Genomic DNA, 16,557 nt, shown 5'->3' with positions numbered 1-16,557 from the left:
TTCAGGTGTGCTCAAGAGAAATTTATTGATCAGTAGGTTATTAGCCAAAGAGGAAAGGAGGCATTGCTGGATGTAGTCCTGGAACTAACTCGATCAATTGGCGAATGTAACATTCGGAGAGCATCTCGAATATTTATCATAGTATGGTAAGATTTAGTCCAGTTATGGAGGGCTCTTTTCAGTGAATTGATTAGGATCTGGCCCGGGTAAATTGGAGTTGCAAGACTTGATGTCAGACATGACAAACCATGAGGGTGAAGCCAATCGACTGCAACAAGAGATAGAAAGGCTAGCAGAATAGGCAGGCAAGTGGCAGATGGAATTTAAGTGAGGTGATGCATTTTGGCAGAAGGAACAGGGAGCGGCAATATACACTTAAGGGCGCAACTTTAAAGCGTGCAGGGACAGGGTGACCTGGGAGTTAATGTGCATAGGTCCGTGCAGGTGGCAGGACACATGAGATCTTGGGCTTATTAGAGGTATTCAGTACAGAAGTGAAGAAGTTATGCTCGGCCTTTATAAAGCACTGGTTAGGCCACAACGGGAGTATTGCATCCAGTTCTGGTCACCACATTTTAGGAAGGATATGAAAGTATTGAAGGAAGGGGAGGTGGGGTGGCTGTTAATAAAGGAAGGAATCACTAATAGAGAAAATATATTGGGTCAAAAGATCAGGATAATGAAACAGTTTGGGTGGAGGTAAGGAATAATGGGGGAAAAAACACTAGTGGGTGTACTCTATAGGCCTCCGAACAATGGCAACTCTGTTGGATGGATTATCATTCAGGAAATAGTTGAGGGTTGTAATAAGGGAACATCTATAATTATGGGGGATTTTAACTATCATATTAATTGGACAAATCAAATTGGGCAGGGCTGCCTTGAGGATGTGTTCATTGAGTGTATTAGGGATGGGTTTCTTGAGCAGTATGTAACTGAACCGACCAGGGGGCAAGCAACCTTAGATCTGGTCCTGTGTAACGAGACAGGCTTAATTAAAAATGTCCCAGTAAAGGATCCCCTTGGAATGAGTGACCATAACATGGTTGAATTCCATATTCAATTAGAGGGTGAGAAGGTTGGATCTCAAACAAGCGTGCTAAGCTTGAATAAAGGAGACTATGAAGGTATGAGAGCGGAATTGAGTAGAGTGGATTGGGAAAATTGATTAAAGGGTAAGAGGATACAAGATCAGTGGTTTACATTTTAAGGAGTTATTTTACAACTTCCAAAAAATATATATTCCACTGAAGAAAAGGGTGTAAAAGAAAAGACAGCCATCCGTGGCTAAGTAAAGAAATTAAGGATAGTATTCGACAAAAAAACAGGGGCATATAACATAGCCAAATCTAGTGGGAGGATTGGGAAAACTTTAAAAGACAGCAAAAAATAACACTGATTGATTAAGAAAGGGAAGATAGATTATGAAAGTAATTTAGCAAAAAATATAAACAGATAGTAAGAGTTTTTATAGTTATATAAAAAGAAAAAGGGTGGCTAAAGTAAATGTTGGTCCCTTAGAGGATGAGACCAGGAAATTAATGGTGGGAAATATGGAGATGGCAAAAACACAATGAATATTTTACATCAGTCTTTACAGTAGAAGACACTAAGAATATTCTAACACTGGACAAACAGGGGGCTAAAGGGGGGGGGAGGAGCTAAGCACGATCAAAATCACTAAGGAAGTGGTACTCGGTAAAATAATGGGACTCAAGGCGGATAAATCACCTGGACCTGATGGCTTACATCCTAGGGTCTTGAGGGAAGTGGCGGTAGGGATTGTGGATGCATTGGTAATAATTTTCCAAACTCCCTGGACTCAGCAAAGGTCCCGGCAGACTGGAAAACTGCTAATGTAACACCCTTATTTAAAAAGGGCAGTAGACAGAAGGCTGGAAACTATAGACTGGTTAGCCTAACATCTGTGGTAGGTAAAATTTTGGAGTCCATTATTAAGGAGACAGTAACAGGACATTTGGATAATCATCATTTAATAGGACAAAGTCAGCATGGTTTTATGAAGGGGGAGTCATGTTTGACAAATTTGCTGGACTTCTTTGAGGAAGTAACGTATAGGGTGGATAAAGGGCAACCAGTGGACATAGTGTATTTAGACTTCCAAAAGGCATTTGACAAGGTGCCACAAAAGGTTATTGCTTAAGATAAAAAATCACGGGATTGGGGGTAATATTCTGGCATGGATAGAGGATTGGCTATCTAACAGAAGGCAGAGTTGGATAAATGGTTCATTCTCAGACTGGCAATCAGTAACTAGTGGTGTTCCGCAGGGGTCAGTGCTGGGTCCCCAACTCTTTACAATCTATATTAACGATTTGGAGGAGGGGACCGAGTGTAACATATCAAAGTTTGCAGATGATACTAAGATGGGAGGGAAAGTAGTGTGAGGAGGACATAAAAAACCTGCAAGGGGACATCGACAGGCTAAGTAAGTGGGCAGAGATTTGGCAGATGGAATACAATACTGCAAAGTGAGGGGTTATGCACTTTGGCAAGAAAAATCATAGAGCAAGTTATTATCTTAATGGCAAGAAACTGCAAAGTACTGTAGTACAAAGGGATCTGGGGGTCCTGGTGCACGAAACTCAAGGTTAGTATGCAGGTGCAGCAAGTGATTAAGGCGGCCAATGGAATGTTGGCTTTCATTGCTTGGGGATAGAATATAAAAATAGGGAGGTATTGCTTCAGTTGTACAAGGTATTGGTGAGACCGCACCTGGAATACTGCGTACAGTTTTGGTGTCCATACTTAAGAAAGGACATACTTGCGCTCGAGTCTGTGCAAAGAAGGTTCACTCGGTTAATCCCGGGGATGAGGGGGTGGGCACATGAGGAGAGGTTGAGTAGATTGGGACTCTACTCATTGGAGTTCAGAAGAATGAGAGGCGATCTTATTGAAACATATCAGATTGTGAAGGGGTTGGATCGGGTGGATGCGGGGAAGATGTTCCCGATGGGTGAAACTAGAACTAGGGGGCATAGTCTTAGAATAAGGGGCTGCTCTTTCAAAACTGAGGAGGAACTACTTCACTCAGGGTGGTAGGTCTGTGGAATATGCTGCCCCAAAAAGCTGTAGAAGCTACATTACATAAATAAAAACAGAAATAGTTTCCTAGAAGTAAAGAGAATTAAGGGTTACGGGGAGCGGGCAAGAATTTGGACATAGTCTAGGTTCGGATCGGTCATGGCCCTGTGGGTAGCGGAGCGGGCCCGGGGGCCGTGTAGCCTGATCCTGCTCCTATTTCGTGTCTAATTCTGTACGATTCAGGAGATGGTTCTGTGATAGTGGATTGGTGGTTAGGATAAGATCAGCCATGATCTTATTGAATGGCGGAGCAGGCTCGTGGGGCTGATTGGCCTACTCCTGCTCTTATTTCTTATGTTATGTACAGACGAGATTTACCGGGATGAGTAATTGCAGTTACGTGGATAGCGAAGCTGGGGCGGTTCTCCTTGGAGCCGAGGAGGCTAATCGGCTGTTTAATAGTGTTTAAAATCAAAGGGTTTAGAGAACTTCTTACAATGGCTGAAGGGTAGCTCACGAGGGCACAGATTTAAGGTGATTGGCAAAAGAACCAAAGGCGACATGAGAAACTTTACGAGTGGTTAGTCTTTGGAATGCACTGCCTGCTGGGATGGTGGATGCCGACTGAACAGTATCCTTAAAGGGAACTGGATAAATGCTTGCAGGGGATAAAAGTGCATGGATTGCACGCCGAAAGAACAGGCGCAGACTCTCACTACTCTCTGGATATCGTGACTGTCGGCCTTGCTCTGGCGGCTCCTCACTTCACAGTTCACTGGCTGCAAGTGCAAGTGGAACAGTCAGCTCGAATGCTGTTTGAAGACTCGCCTTGTCAATTCAGCCTGGTTACATCCCGGGAGCCGGGGCTGCGGTTCATTGAGCCTCTTTAAACTGTGGCCAGAAATCGGCTGGCTTCTCCCACCTGCCCAATTTGGTCTCCTTTGAGAACTGGCTGGTCTTGGTCGTAATTTCTCCCACCGCCAGTTGCTCATATCTAGACTTCACCAGTAATTTGTCCCGTAAATTAAGCTCGAGTTCCTTTCCAGAACAGTGGCCGATTCACCAGGTAGTTAACTCTCACAGTCAGGACTAACTGAATGTGGTATTAATAACCAACAGGTTTCACTTGGTTCCATATAACGCTTCCTTATTTCAGCCTGAAGATGGTCTCCCTCTGATAAAGATAATTGGATGTTCAATGAATCGCCTTCTCTTCCGGCAGGCTTGCTGCAGCCCAACAATCGGGAGGTGCTCGAGGTCACGTGGTGGTCCCCCGGAGACCCAAGCTGACTCTGCCTCGAACTCCCACAGTTCTCAATTAAGTTGCAAACACACGTCGGTCCGAACTGGGCTTGTTCCTTCAGTGTCCAGCTTCCCCATGACTTGACTTTTTAGGGCGGTGCCTTTTAACCGAGAATCCGAATCAGTGGGATAAATGCATAGCTCCTGTTGCAACTGTTCTTTCTCACGGTCGCGGGTTTGATGGGGGCCAGGGAAAGATTGCCTTGTTTCCCTTGCTAATAGTTGGGCTAGAGCCCTGCACACAGCTTTGGGGTCGCCATTAAAGGAAATGTGATTGCACTAGAGAAGGTACAAGGGGATTTACCAGGATGTTGACAGGACTGGAGAACTTTAGCAATGAGGAATGATTGGATGGGCTGGGGTGGTTTGCATTGAGGTGTATAAACTGGGGTCTAGGTAGTGGATAGGACGGATCTATTTCAGTTGGAGGTCAATAACTAGAACAGATTGAAAGTCGTCTTTAGAGGTGTTTAGAAATGTTCACCGAGGGTGGCGGGGTGGGGGGGCCTAGAACTCGCTACCTGAGGGTGGTAGAGGCAGAGACCCTCATCGCATTACATAGTACTTGGATATGCACAAAGTGTAGTAACATGTAACGATACGAACCAAAAGATGGAAAGTGGGATTAGACTAGATGGCTATTTCGACATTACATGATGGGACGAATGGCATCCTTCTGTACCGTAAACTTCCGATTGTGATTTCCATCAATCCCGATTCACCACATTGAGCCTCTATCTGCTGTTGTCACCCGTACTAACTGCTCTCCTGTCAAATCAAACCTCGAGTTTCGGATTTGCCTCGGATTCATCAGGATTAGTTAAGTGAAGTCATGCCGCCCAAAAGTCAGTGTCCGGATATCGCCTTTTGAGACCTGTGAATTCTAAATTCACGCTGCTTCTAAATTCACGCTGCTTCTTGCAGTGATTCCCTGGGTTAAACGCACCACTTAATAATTAAAACCGATCGAAGTTTAATTCCGTAGTCTGGACCTGATTTCTACCGCTTCAGCGGAGTGTTGGACCATCAGGTGTCCCCACTATCCATTTAGAATAAGAGGTGGGGATGGGGAATGGCTGCAGTGTAGTGTCACCTCTGGTCTTGTAAATCTAAATCTGAGGCGTTGGCTCCCTGTCTTTTGTCCGTGCGTGAGGCTCAAACCCGCGCAGTTCAATTATCTAACCAGGAACTAGCGACCCTCCAGTGACTCTGGGGCCGAGGGGAAGTAGGACTGGGAATAGAAGTGACCATTGCAGACCTGGTGATTTTTGAAGTTCAGAGCCAGATTAGCTATCGGAGCCCCGCTAATGGGTGACCTGTGCTAAGGAAGTCTACAGGACTCCGAGCTGGTCTCGCTCACCCCGAAGGTTTGAGCCTTCACTCGATGCTGGAGGGCATTTTCCCTCCGAATAACCCTGAACTTAAACAGCCCGAGACCTGGCTAGAGGATGATCACCAGCTGACTCATGACTCCAGTGAAGCCCCCTATAGTTCAGGTCCTGGCACCTGTCCCAATTCCTGCTCACCTTGTAAATTACTGGGGTTGGGTTGCAAATTGAACCTGGATTTTCTTAGGAATTCGCCACCTTTGTGGGAGTGAGGCAGGGAGGAGACAGCTGCTGCTCAGTTGGGAGCAACCTCGCCTGAGTGAGGAGGTTGTGGTTTCAAGTCTCACTGCAAAAACCTGTACAATAATCTAGGCTGACACTCCAGTGCAGTACTGAGGGAGTGCTGCACTGTTGCTGGTGCTCACCTTTCAGATGAGACATTAAACCCAGGCCCTGTCTGTTCTCAGATGGACCTAAAATCTCCCATGGCACTAAAACAGCAGGAGTTATCTGCGGTGTGCTGGCCAATATTCCATCAATCAACGTCAGTGAAACAGATATCTAAAAATACTGCAGATGCTGGAAATCTAAAATAAAAACAATGCTGGAGGTCAGGTAGCATCTGAGAAACAGATTTAACGTTTCATGTCGATGACCTTCCGTCAGTACTGGAAAAAAGCAGGAAATGGAAAAGATTTTTAAGCAACTGCAGGGGCTGGGAAAGTGGGGAGGGGATGAAAGAACAAAGGGGAAGGTCTGTGATGGGATACAAGGCAGGAGAGGTTCAGATATTCAAGGCAAAAGGAGGTGGTAATGGGACAAGTTAAACAAAAAGTATCAGATTAAACATTATCTTGCCTATTTGTGGGAGCTTGTGTTCAGATTGGCTGGCACGTTTCCTACATTACGACAGTGACTACACTTCCAAGTTTTAAAGCATTTTGGGACGTGAGCTATATGAAACAGGTCTTAAAATAAACTTGCTTTCTTTTTCTTTGGAGAGCTTGAATTGTTGGTGCGAATCAAGTTCATGAAGAATAGACTGTCTAATTTGTAGTGTTGGCCAGACTGCGTGAACTAACTGCCAACTCCGCTTTTCTGGGTGAACTAGCCACATCTGTGCTTCCCTTTACCCCCTAGGCGGTCCAGGAGCCATGTATACTGGAGGCCAATGAGCTCGGAGGAGCGGGAAATGTCGACAATCGCTCATTACAAAGGGAGACGGCAGAGCACAGGCGGCTCAACGAAGCAATGATGCATCTCGCGATTGCTGGCACAAGTAAACTGGTTGACTGCGCGTGGCTGATTTGGAAGAGATTCCAGGTGTCCCTTTTGTAGGGAGGTGTCTATAGCCAGTGTTGGAGAGATGAAATGCAAGGTTCATTAATGCTATTTCGTGAGGCTGGCTTTAGATAGCCCACAGGCTATTTGTAACCCACTGAACTATGGGGAGAAGGCTGGTGTGTATGGGGTGCGTAGGTTGTATTGCCTTCCAAGTAATTCAGATTATGTTTCTACAACTGGAGCTCTACCTGCGATCATGTACAGAGTTCAATTTGATTCCCAACATTGTCCATTCTAAAAGCTCATTTTTCATGATTGCCACTGTCACCAGTTTCATCTGAGTCTGTTCTACAAGGGAAAGAATCCCGGACCATTAGCCAATTCCATCAGTTAGTTGATCAGAGGCTGATGGTCAGTATTTAACACAGCGGCAGAGGCTAATAATTGGGTCCGTTTGAAGATCGGCTTCTTTAATCTGAGTTTGGAGTCACCAGTCGTCTGTATCTGTATTGTCTCTTCCACTCGGAAGTTTCTTCCCAGCAGGATGGCGTGGCACCACATCCCTACTGAGCATCCCGGGGATGGATAGCGCTGAATGCTTTCACTGGCACTGAGTGACTTCAGAGTGGCCTCAATTCCTTCTGGGGCCCTGGATCATTCTTCCTGTGCCGATACATAAGGCAGTAGCCAAACGACACCGCTCCATTTTGTCTTGGGCTTTTAACTCCAGCTCATCCTTTCAAGTTCACTTCAGCTGCATCCTTGTTGGGTTGCGTCCAGCTCCACATTTGTTTAGGATCTTTGTCAGGAATACAGAATATGATAATACAGGTCCATCTTCTTCTGGCTAGTGGCATGCAGTACACTTGGACCATCGGATCATGGTAAATCTATTAGGATAAATGATCGTCCACAAGAAAACATTGGGTGGGGGCTCCCACTATCAATGGCCTCCAGGATCTTGCCCAAGTGGTTATGTTTGAGATGGTTCTATGCAGGAGCGGGCGCATCACTAAGCCTGATCATTGCCATATTCCAATGTAGAGCTGCTGACATGTCAATTGGTGTCCCTCGTGTTTCCCTCTTCTGAGATGGATGATGGCCAGTGAATTGCTGTCGTTGATGCTCTGCCAGAGTCCAGCAACTCTGCCCCAAGGCGTGAGACTGTCCTGGGCCTTAATCAGCACCACATAGGTGGCCCGTTTCTCAAGTTCTGGGAGAACTTGAATTTTGACATTTGTGCCCTTCTGAGCTGCGTCACTTCAAACGCCCTCCTGTTAATTCTGAAATGGTTCCCTTGCTCTGCTGATGTATCCAGTTTTATAGAATGTTTCTTGCTGTTCGCCTTCGCTTGCACTACAGCAACCTCTTCAGCTCCTGCTGTGGACTTTCCGTTCAGGGTTCAGAAAGTCATAATCCCGCAACTTTTAAATTTTGGGGGTGACTGGAGAAGTGATATCCCAAGTGGAAAGCAGGGAGATCCAAGAGGCGAGACACCCAGATTTCCAATATGCATCGAAGATTTCACATGACAAACTATAGGTTGACTAAAGGGTTCAGAGATTGCATTATAGGCAGTGGTGCAAACAGGCTATTCGGCCCAACCAGTCCATGCTGGCATTTATGCTCCACTTGAGCCTCCCCCTGTCTTTTGTCATCTAACTGTATCTGTAGCCCTCTATTCCCTTCTCCCTTAAGTACATCCATACTATTTGCTTCAACCACTCCCTGTGGTAGCGAGTTCCACATTCTCACCACTGAGTGGTGAAGTTTCTCCTGAATTCCCTATTTGATTTCTTGGTGACTCTCTTATATTGATGGCCTTTAATTTTAAAGACCTCTTGGGTCACTACTCAGCTGTCTCTTCTTCAAGAGAAAGGAGACCCAGCCTGTCCATCCTTTCCTCAAGCCAGCTAGTTATCCATTTTGCTACTTGTCCCCTGACTCTGCATTCTCTGGCCTTGTTCTGCATTCTCTGACTTTGTTCATTCTCTTTTGTAGTACCTTATTTGAAGGCCTTCTGCAAATCTAGATAAATTACACCTACTGCATCACCCTTGTCTGCTCTCCCTGTTGCCTCTTCAAAAAAAATTGAGGTTGAACAAACAAGCTTTCCCTTTTGAAATCAATGTTGACTATTCCTTTTTTGGCGTTTCTAGATTTTCTGTTTTCTCCTTTAGTAGGTATTCCATTTATATTTCCTACCACCATTAAGCTGACTGGTCTATAGTTCCCTGGACATGTTCTATCTCTCCTTTAAATATAGGTATATTAGCTAACCACCAGTCCTCTGGCACCACCATTTTTAACGAATTACTAAATATGTAGTATGAGCCTATCTCTTCCCTAGATTATTTTAAAATGTGCAGATGTAACCCATCTGAACCAGGTTTTTCCTTAGTTTGATTAGTTTATTTAATATCTCAATGCACATTTCTAATTTTGCCTTCCAGCATGTCCACCTGTTCTATCTCCCTGGTAAATATAGAAGCCAAGTAATTATTTAATTTCTGCCATCTCTCTATCGCTGCCTGTGGTATTATCCTGTCCATCTTAGTGGCCCTATTCCCATTCCGACCTCCCTTTTTTAGCTTGTCTAAAATATTTTACTACATGTGCCTTGATTTAATTTCATAGTCCCTCTTTGCCTTCCTAATTGTTGACTTCTCTCCTAATCTCGTCGTATTCTCCCTTATGCTCTCCCCTTGCGGTCCACGTAATGTATGCCTCTTTCCTTACCCTCATTTTTCCCTTGTGGCTTTAATCATCCATGATATCTCATTAGTGTTCAGTTTGTTTTTTAGCAGAATCTCGAGAATGCGAGCTTGGGTGAAGGATACAGTGGGCACTTGCTAGTCAGGCTGAGGGTCAAAGGTGAGCATCGGGTCTTGTGGGCAGACTGGGGAAGGCCTGATGCCTTTCCCATCTTGAGTTAATCTACAGGAAGACATTGGATTCATCAATTCAATGTAAAAATGGCAAATTTGTAGCTAAAGCTGGGACCGGGTAAAGAGGTGCTTGTGTGGGGGGGGGAAACCGGAGGGAATTTGGATGGAGCAGTGTCTGTTAAGTACCTATCGGTAGTGTGGAAATGGCAAATGCGTGTTGGGTCTTTAAGCGGACTGAGCTATCCGATGCCGCCTTCAATCTTGTGATCTCCTCAGGTCAGAACATGAGGATTTCCATCCCGCTCACCAGGCCGATCAATTTACAGCTTCACACAAACAGGCCAGCCGAAGGTCACCGGGAGTTCGGATCAGACCAAGAGTACAAACTGTCGCACTTCATCAAGGATCTCCGCAAGTACCCGCCCTCGGTGAGTGAACACCGAGAGCCACGGTAACATTTCACCATCCATTTAACGCTGAGAGGAATCCCAAGATACCTTGAGCCGTTTCTCATTAAAAGCCCTGATGCCTACATAAACAGGAGCAGGCTATTTAGCCCCTCGAACCTGTTCTGCTATGAGATCATGGCTGATCTCTGACCTAGCTGCATATATTCGCTTTTGCCCCATATTCCTTAGTACCTTTGGCTAACGATCTATCCATCTTAGATTTAAAATTAACAATTGATCCCAGCATTAATTGCCGTTTACAGAAGTTTCAAACTTCTAACACTATTTTATGTCGAAGCGTTTACTAACTTCACCCCTGAAAGGTATGGTTCCAATAGGCTATGTCCCCTAGTCCTAGACTCCAACCAGGAGTAATAGTTTCTCTTTACCTTCAGTTCGCTTTTAACTTCGACCAAATCCACTTAACCTTAAATGCCAGCTAATACCACTCCTGTTTGTATAATTTATCCGCGTAAGTTAACCCTTGGCAGTCAGGTATTCTAGTAAGCCTACACTGCACTCCCTCCAAGGCCAAGCCAATATACGTACCCGTACGTACCAGATTTAGAAACAGCTTCTTTCCCAGGGCTGTCATCCTACTGAACTCCACAAATAAACTCTAAAGCCTGCACATCTGCCAATGCACTTTATTATGATTATGCTGATAATGTATTACAAGCCAAATGTATGTTGAATGTTTAAATGTCTTAATCTAAATGTACACTCTCTCTCGGGAACCGCAAGCCTACATTTCTTTGTACTGCACTTGTGCACTAACAATGACAATAAAAGTTGATTTGATATCCTTAAGGTGTGGTGCCCAGAACTGTGCTCAGTTCTCCAGGTGTAGTCTAACCAGGGCTTTGTCTAACAATAGCATAACTTCTACCTCTTCCCCCTTGGTTAATCCTCGAGATATAAGACGAGCATTCATTAGCTATTTTTGATTTTCTGTAGCTGTCCGTGAAATTTGAATGATCTATGTACATGGCGGGAGGCCTTTATTTAACTTCTACTTTTACTAGCTTTTCACCATTTGGAAAGTACTCTGATCTATCCTGCATTCAAAAGTGGATGACCTCACACTTGCTTTGAAATCCATTTGCCACAGTTTTGCCCATGCGCCTTTCTATCCCATTTAGTTAATGAATAGTTGAGGCCCAACACATTCCTGTGGGACACCACTAGTTACATCCTGCCAATTATCCCTACTGTCTCCTGCCACTCATTCAATTTCCTAACAAGGTTAATGATTTGCCTTCAATTCCATGAGCTTGAACTTTTAGCTAACAGTCTTGAGGAATTTATCGAATGCCTTTTGGAATTCCATAGACCCTCCTCCGACTCCACCTCCGTCAGGCATGACCTGCCTTTCACAGATCCATGTAGGCTCTCTGATCAGCTGCCACTTTTCAAATGTTTAGTCTCTGCATCCTTGGATTCTAGTAATTTCACAACAGGTGTTAGGCTAACTGCTCTAATTCCTGGTTTCACACTCCTTGAATAGCGAGTATCATGCAGTTTTCCCACTAAAGGAATAGTTGTTGAATCGAGAACAATTTGGAACATCATAGTTGGCGCATCTGGCATGTTCTTATCTGCTCCCTTTAAATCCCTGGGATGGGAGCCATTGGGTCACTTAGTGCCATTACTGTTTGCTTTCATTGAGTCCACATTTCGTTGATGTCTGGCATTATTCAACATGGCCACCATTTCCGTATTTTCACTTATCGATTTTCAAGGGGGCGCATGTCACTCACGACCACCTGCTTTTTCCTAATATAAATGTAAATAATTGATTGGTGCCATACTCTGAGCAGATGAAGCCCATGCTGTAATTGAGTATAAGGAAATGGCAGACTTGCGAAATAATAAGAGGAAACTGTAGAATTAATTGGCTTTAAATCTAAGAATGGTAATGGGGGCTGAAGATTGACAAATCTCTACGACATTAGTGGTAGATTGACTGAGCACTTGGACAACGGAGCCAGCATAGCGTTGTAAAGGGTAATTGATTTGCCTATTTTTCTTGGTCACGTTGTAGATGTATTTAAATGGAAATTAATTTAAAGGAGTTGGTGCATCTTGGTAAGGAAATGAGTCCACAATCCTTGGTAAACAAGAATTGAAATGGAGTAGAGGAGAATTTCTCGAACAGATTCTCAAATCAAAAGTAGCAACAGCACGGTCGGTTTAAGAGCGCATACAAACCGAACACTGGGTTTTACTAGAAGCAAAGAATTGAAGAGCAGACGTTCTGGTTAATTTGTATAGGACTTCTTGTACTGTACACGTGATCTCTATTGAAAAATGAGGCACTGGAGAAGGCTCATGGTGCAAGAAATTGCACGGATCAGGAAAGACTAACTGGCTGGGGCTGAGGTGACCTGATGGAAGTCTCCAGTTATGCGGGGCTTTGGGGGAAACAACTAGACAGATGTGTCTGCTTGTAGAGAACCCAAAACTAGATCATAAGATCGTCCCTAAGATTTCAAGAACTACTTGATAGAATGTGGAACTGGATACCACGAGGGTAGTTGAGGCAAATAGTATAGATGCATTTAAGGAGCAGCTACATTAACGAGGGAGAAAGGAATACAAGGTTGTACCCATGGAGTTGATGAACTAGGGTTGGAAGGAAGCTCTTGTGGATCTTACAGCGGTAGGACCGAGCGGCCTGTTCCTGTGTTGGGGATTCTATGTAATTCTACGGATGTTATTTATATGGACTTCAGAAGGCATTGGTTTACGGTTTCACGAAATAGACCGTTGGCATAAATGAAAGCACATGGAAAAGGAGGCAGCCATTTTAACATTGGTTAGCGGGCAGGAGACAGGGCTACTGGACATGTACTCCAATTGGCAGGTTGTGACTGGCGGTTCCCCTAGGGAATCCGTACTGGGGCGTCAGCTTTTTCAATGAGTTGGATGAAGGAAAAGAGATCCGCATATCCAAGTTTGTTGACGAGAGCAAGTTTAATGGTGCAGTTAGTAGTGTAGGTGTTAGCAGCAATTTTCAAAAGGCCGCTGATCGAGCAAAACTGTGGCCAGCTGGAGTTTAATGTCGGGAAGTGAGGTCATCCACTTTAGACCCTGAGGAACTTGGATCCGATTATTTTTATAAATGGTCAGCTAGGAACTGAAGGAGTAGAGATTGAGGCACATGAGCAGATCATTAAACTAGTGGACAGGTACAAAATAACTTTACAAGGCTATGGGATGTTGGGCATCCTCGAGTAAAGGCCATCAGTGGAAGTACTTGGTTGTACAGAGCTCTGTTTGGACCACCTCTGGAGAACTTGGTTCAGTTCTGGGCAACGCGCCTCGGGAAGGATGTATTGGGCTTGGAGAAGGTGCAAGACATTGTATGCATTGATATCAATCCTGGGATTGGCGAATAGATTGAGATTCTGCACTAACGCTGTCATTCCAGACACACACAACCAGAGGATGCACCGTGCCAAGGCCGTTCAACTTGTCTTGCCCCAGGAAAAGGGAGTGCAACGATGCGGCTCTCGGGCAGTATATCTCGATGGCAGAGTACATTGACGTGTTTGAACATCGCACACAAGCGAGAGGCGGCAAGCGGGCCAGGCGCCAGGAGACACCAGGTACTACAGTCGGCTCTTCTCCCGACCATTCTCGGAGGCCCTCTCTCTTCTCCTCCACCCCCCCCGCCCCCCCCCCCCCACACACACTGCCTTCTCCGCGCTCTCTGCCCATGGTCTTCAATTCAGAAACCTTGAGAACCGATTTAAACGTTGATCACCACCCCCCCCTCCCAAAACACTGGCCTGTTCGATCATCTCTGGACACGCCCAGCTCTTGCTGCCCGACCCGAACAACGCGGTGCCCGAGCTAGTATCGGAATCTGCCGCTCTGACCAAGGCCCACGGCGGGGCTGTGCCTGTTGAGAAATGGCTTGAGGCCCAAGTATTTTTCGAGCCGGGAGGGGCCTCGCCAGCTCCGGGCTGGATTTGAATCTGACCCCAGAGGTAAACTGACAGCGTCTGAGCTGTGAGACTCTGCCAACTAATGGCTCCCGGCTCTGGACATTGAGACCCAGGAATCATCCGTTTGTTTCCCAACAGGACTGGGGGATTGGAGTTTCGTTCCCTGACGGGTTATTGGAGGGAGGTCGGGGATGAACGGGCCCGCACTCTTCCTCATTGTCAATCTGCTCTCTTTGTGCTATTAACGTACAAAGAACGGGGTGAAGGGAAGCTTGTTTGAACTGGACTGAAATAACGGTGGGCGCGGGTAACCATCAAACCCTGGATTTATATCCCTTCTCCCAGCGGGTTGCGACATGAACGGGAAGATCTCGGGTCCTGCTGACTGACTCGGTCTATCGCGGGCTCTACGGGACACAAACTATTAGAGCGGGGCCGGGGTGAGTCCAGCTAGTCAGAAGTCACTGTCTTGAGACTGAATTCCGCGTTTCTCTTTCCCTCTGCACTTTACAGATGAACAAGGCGGGTTGAGGCTAAAGGGAGACTGTGGAAACCGGGATCAGTGAGCAGTCGAGCCGGAATTTCCTGATCAGTGTCCGTTTGTCGTTGCTCAGTCCGGTCTTATCCAAGGACCTCCTTTGTGAAAACTCTTCCATGTTTTAGTTTTACTACTGCCGCCGGTATAATCCTCATCTTGCGGTCAGTGAATGATTCCGGTCCGGTTTAGTGTCTCGTCAAAACCCAACCAGGCAGCGGAACTGTTTTTTCTAAGCTGAAATTTTGAAAACGGGCCAGCGCCCGAGAGGTAACGTTTTAAGACCGGGGTTTATTTCACTGCTCCAAGGTCACGCGGGGTCTCAGCGGGTCAGTGAAATTTTATTCATTCTTCAGACCGATCCGCCCTCCGCTGGCGCTCACCCGGCCGATTCGTCAGTCGCTGACCTTATTGGATCAGAAATGTTTAACTTTGTTTGAATAGTGATGCACGAGTCTCTAATCTCCAAGATTTGCTCTTCCTGACCCCCAGAGGGGAATCTTCCCCAATCCAAATCTCCTTTCCCTGTATCTGGTTTCGAAGATGCTGATGGCCGTTACTGCGGGACTGTGGTCCTAGGGGAGCCGGGCAGTAAGTGGCCAGGGATTGTCAAACTCGGTACATGTATGGATGTGGTTTTAATGTTTAATACTTGTTTGTACTTAATAAAGACCTTCCACGTAAGGTTCTGGTCTCCGGTGTTTGGATCTTGAACAGTCTAGCTTATTCCGGGTGAAGTGAAATTCGCTGTCGCAGGAATAGCAAATTAGACTGGGCCGGAGCTGGTTAAACTCTGGGTTAGATCGTGTTGTATTGCGAATACCCGGTGGTGCATTAACAGATTTCGGGAATGTCCAGTTTTGGAATAATGTGACTTTTTTTCCTGCCCCACCCCCCTCCTTTCCTGCGGACCTGGCCTCATTAGGCCGCTCCTCCTGTTCACGGACTCGCCCCGCTGGCAATGGAGGCCCAGCCGATTCACCGAGTTTAATGGGCTAACTCAGGACTCGGGTCCCCAGTCCCAGCACGGTCAGTGTTCCATATTCAATCATCAGTCTGAACCGTTGCTGCCACCTGCTTTTAACCTTTAATAACAAAGCATTATTACCTCGAGTGCTGGACCTCCTTCTCCACCCCCACCCGCCCCCCCCCCCGGCCCCCCGCTCCTTCTCATCATGTTGCAGGATTTCACAGGGCTGGCAGCGTGCGTATGGAGTCATAAGCGCCCCACAAGTTCCAGCTTTCCACATGCAATGGTGCCCATCTGCTAGAAATTCATTTACGCTGGGACAGGGTTGGGCATTTATTGAGGTGTATAAAATTGAGGGGCCTAAAAGTGGATAGAAGATGGGTCAGAAACCAGGGGAGACAGATTTAAAGTAATTGGGGGAAGGTTTAGAGGGGATTTGAGGGGAAATGTCTTCGCCCAGAGGGTCGTGGGGGTCTGGAACTCACTGCCTGAAAGGGTGGTAGAGACAGGAACACTAAAGACACTTTAAAAAGTACTTGGATGTGCACTTGGAATGCTGTAACCTGCAGGGCTACGGACCAAGAGCTGGGAAGTGGGATTAGGCTGGATAGCTTTGTTGGCCGGCACGGACACGATGGGCTGAAATGGCCTCTTTCCGTGCTGTAACTTCCTGATTCGCCCAACAACGGCCCAGCCAATACCCACAAAACCCTTGCGCCTTCTTGCAACTGCATAAGGCTTTAAATAATTGTTAAATACAAATTTTATAACTATTTACATTTGCTTACATTTAAAATTAGGTC

General features: G+C 45.9%; 1 protein-coding gene across 1 annotated transcript; it reads left to right on the top strand.

Moving 5' to 3' along the window:
* Window positions 1-9,967: 9,967 nt before the first annotated feature.
* On the top strand, window positions 9,968-15,468 carry LOC147119691 (targeting protein for Xklp2-A-like). The gene is made up of 3 exons (XM_085983767.1): window positions 9,968-10,275; window positions 13,730-13,907; window positions 14,763-15,468. The coding sequence occupies exons 1-3, from the start codon at window positions 10,051-10,053 to the stop codon at window positions 14,813-14,815; spliced, it is 456 nt and encodes a 151-aa protein (XP_085839893.1). The 5' UTR covers window positions 9,968-10,050; the 3' UTR covers window positions 14,816-15,468.
* Window positions 15,469-16,557: the final 1,089 nt, after the last annotated feature.

Source organism: Somniosus microcephalus, chromosome 4, assembly GCF_052327205.1.
Source record: "Somniosus microcephalus isolate GS21.2 chromosome 4, FLI_Smic_1.0, whole genome shotgun sequence".
Taxonomy (NCBI): domain Eukaryota; kingdom Metazoa; phylum Chordata; class Chondrichthyes; order Squaliformes; family Somniosidae; genus Somniosus; species Somniosus microcephalus.
The sequence above is the reverse complement of the archived record's forward strand: the minus strand, read 5'-3'. Positions and strand labels throughout refer to the sequence as shown.

Coding starts and splice junctions, on each gene's coding strand:
- LOC147119691 (XM_085983767.1), top strand. CDS start 10,051: ATGGCAAATGCGTGTTGGGTCTTTAAGCGGACTGAGCTATCCGATGCC. Junction 10,276..13,729: donor TCCGCAAGTACCCGCCCTCG/GTGAGTGAACAC, acceptor CTGTCATTCCAG/ACACACACAACCAGAGGATG. Junction 13,908..14,762: donor CAGGCGCCAGGAGACACCAG/GTACTACAGTCG, acceptor TGCACTTTACAG/ATGAACAAGGCGGGTTGAGG.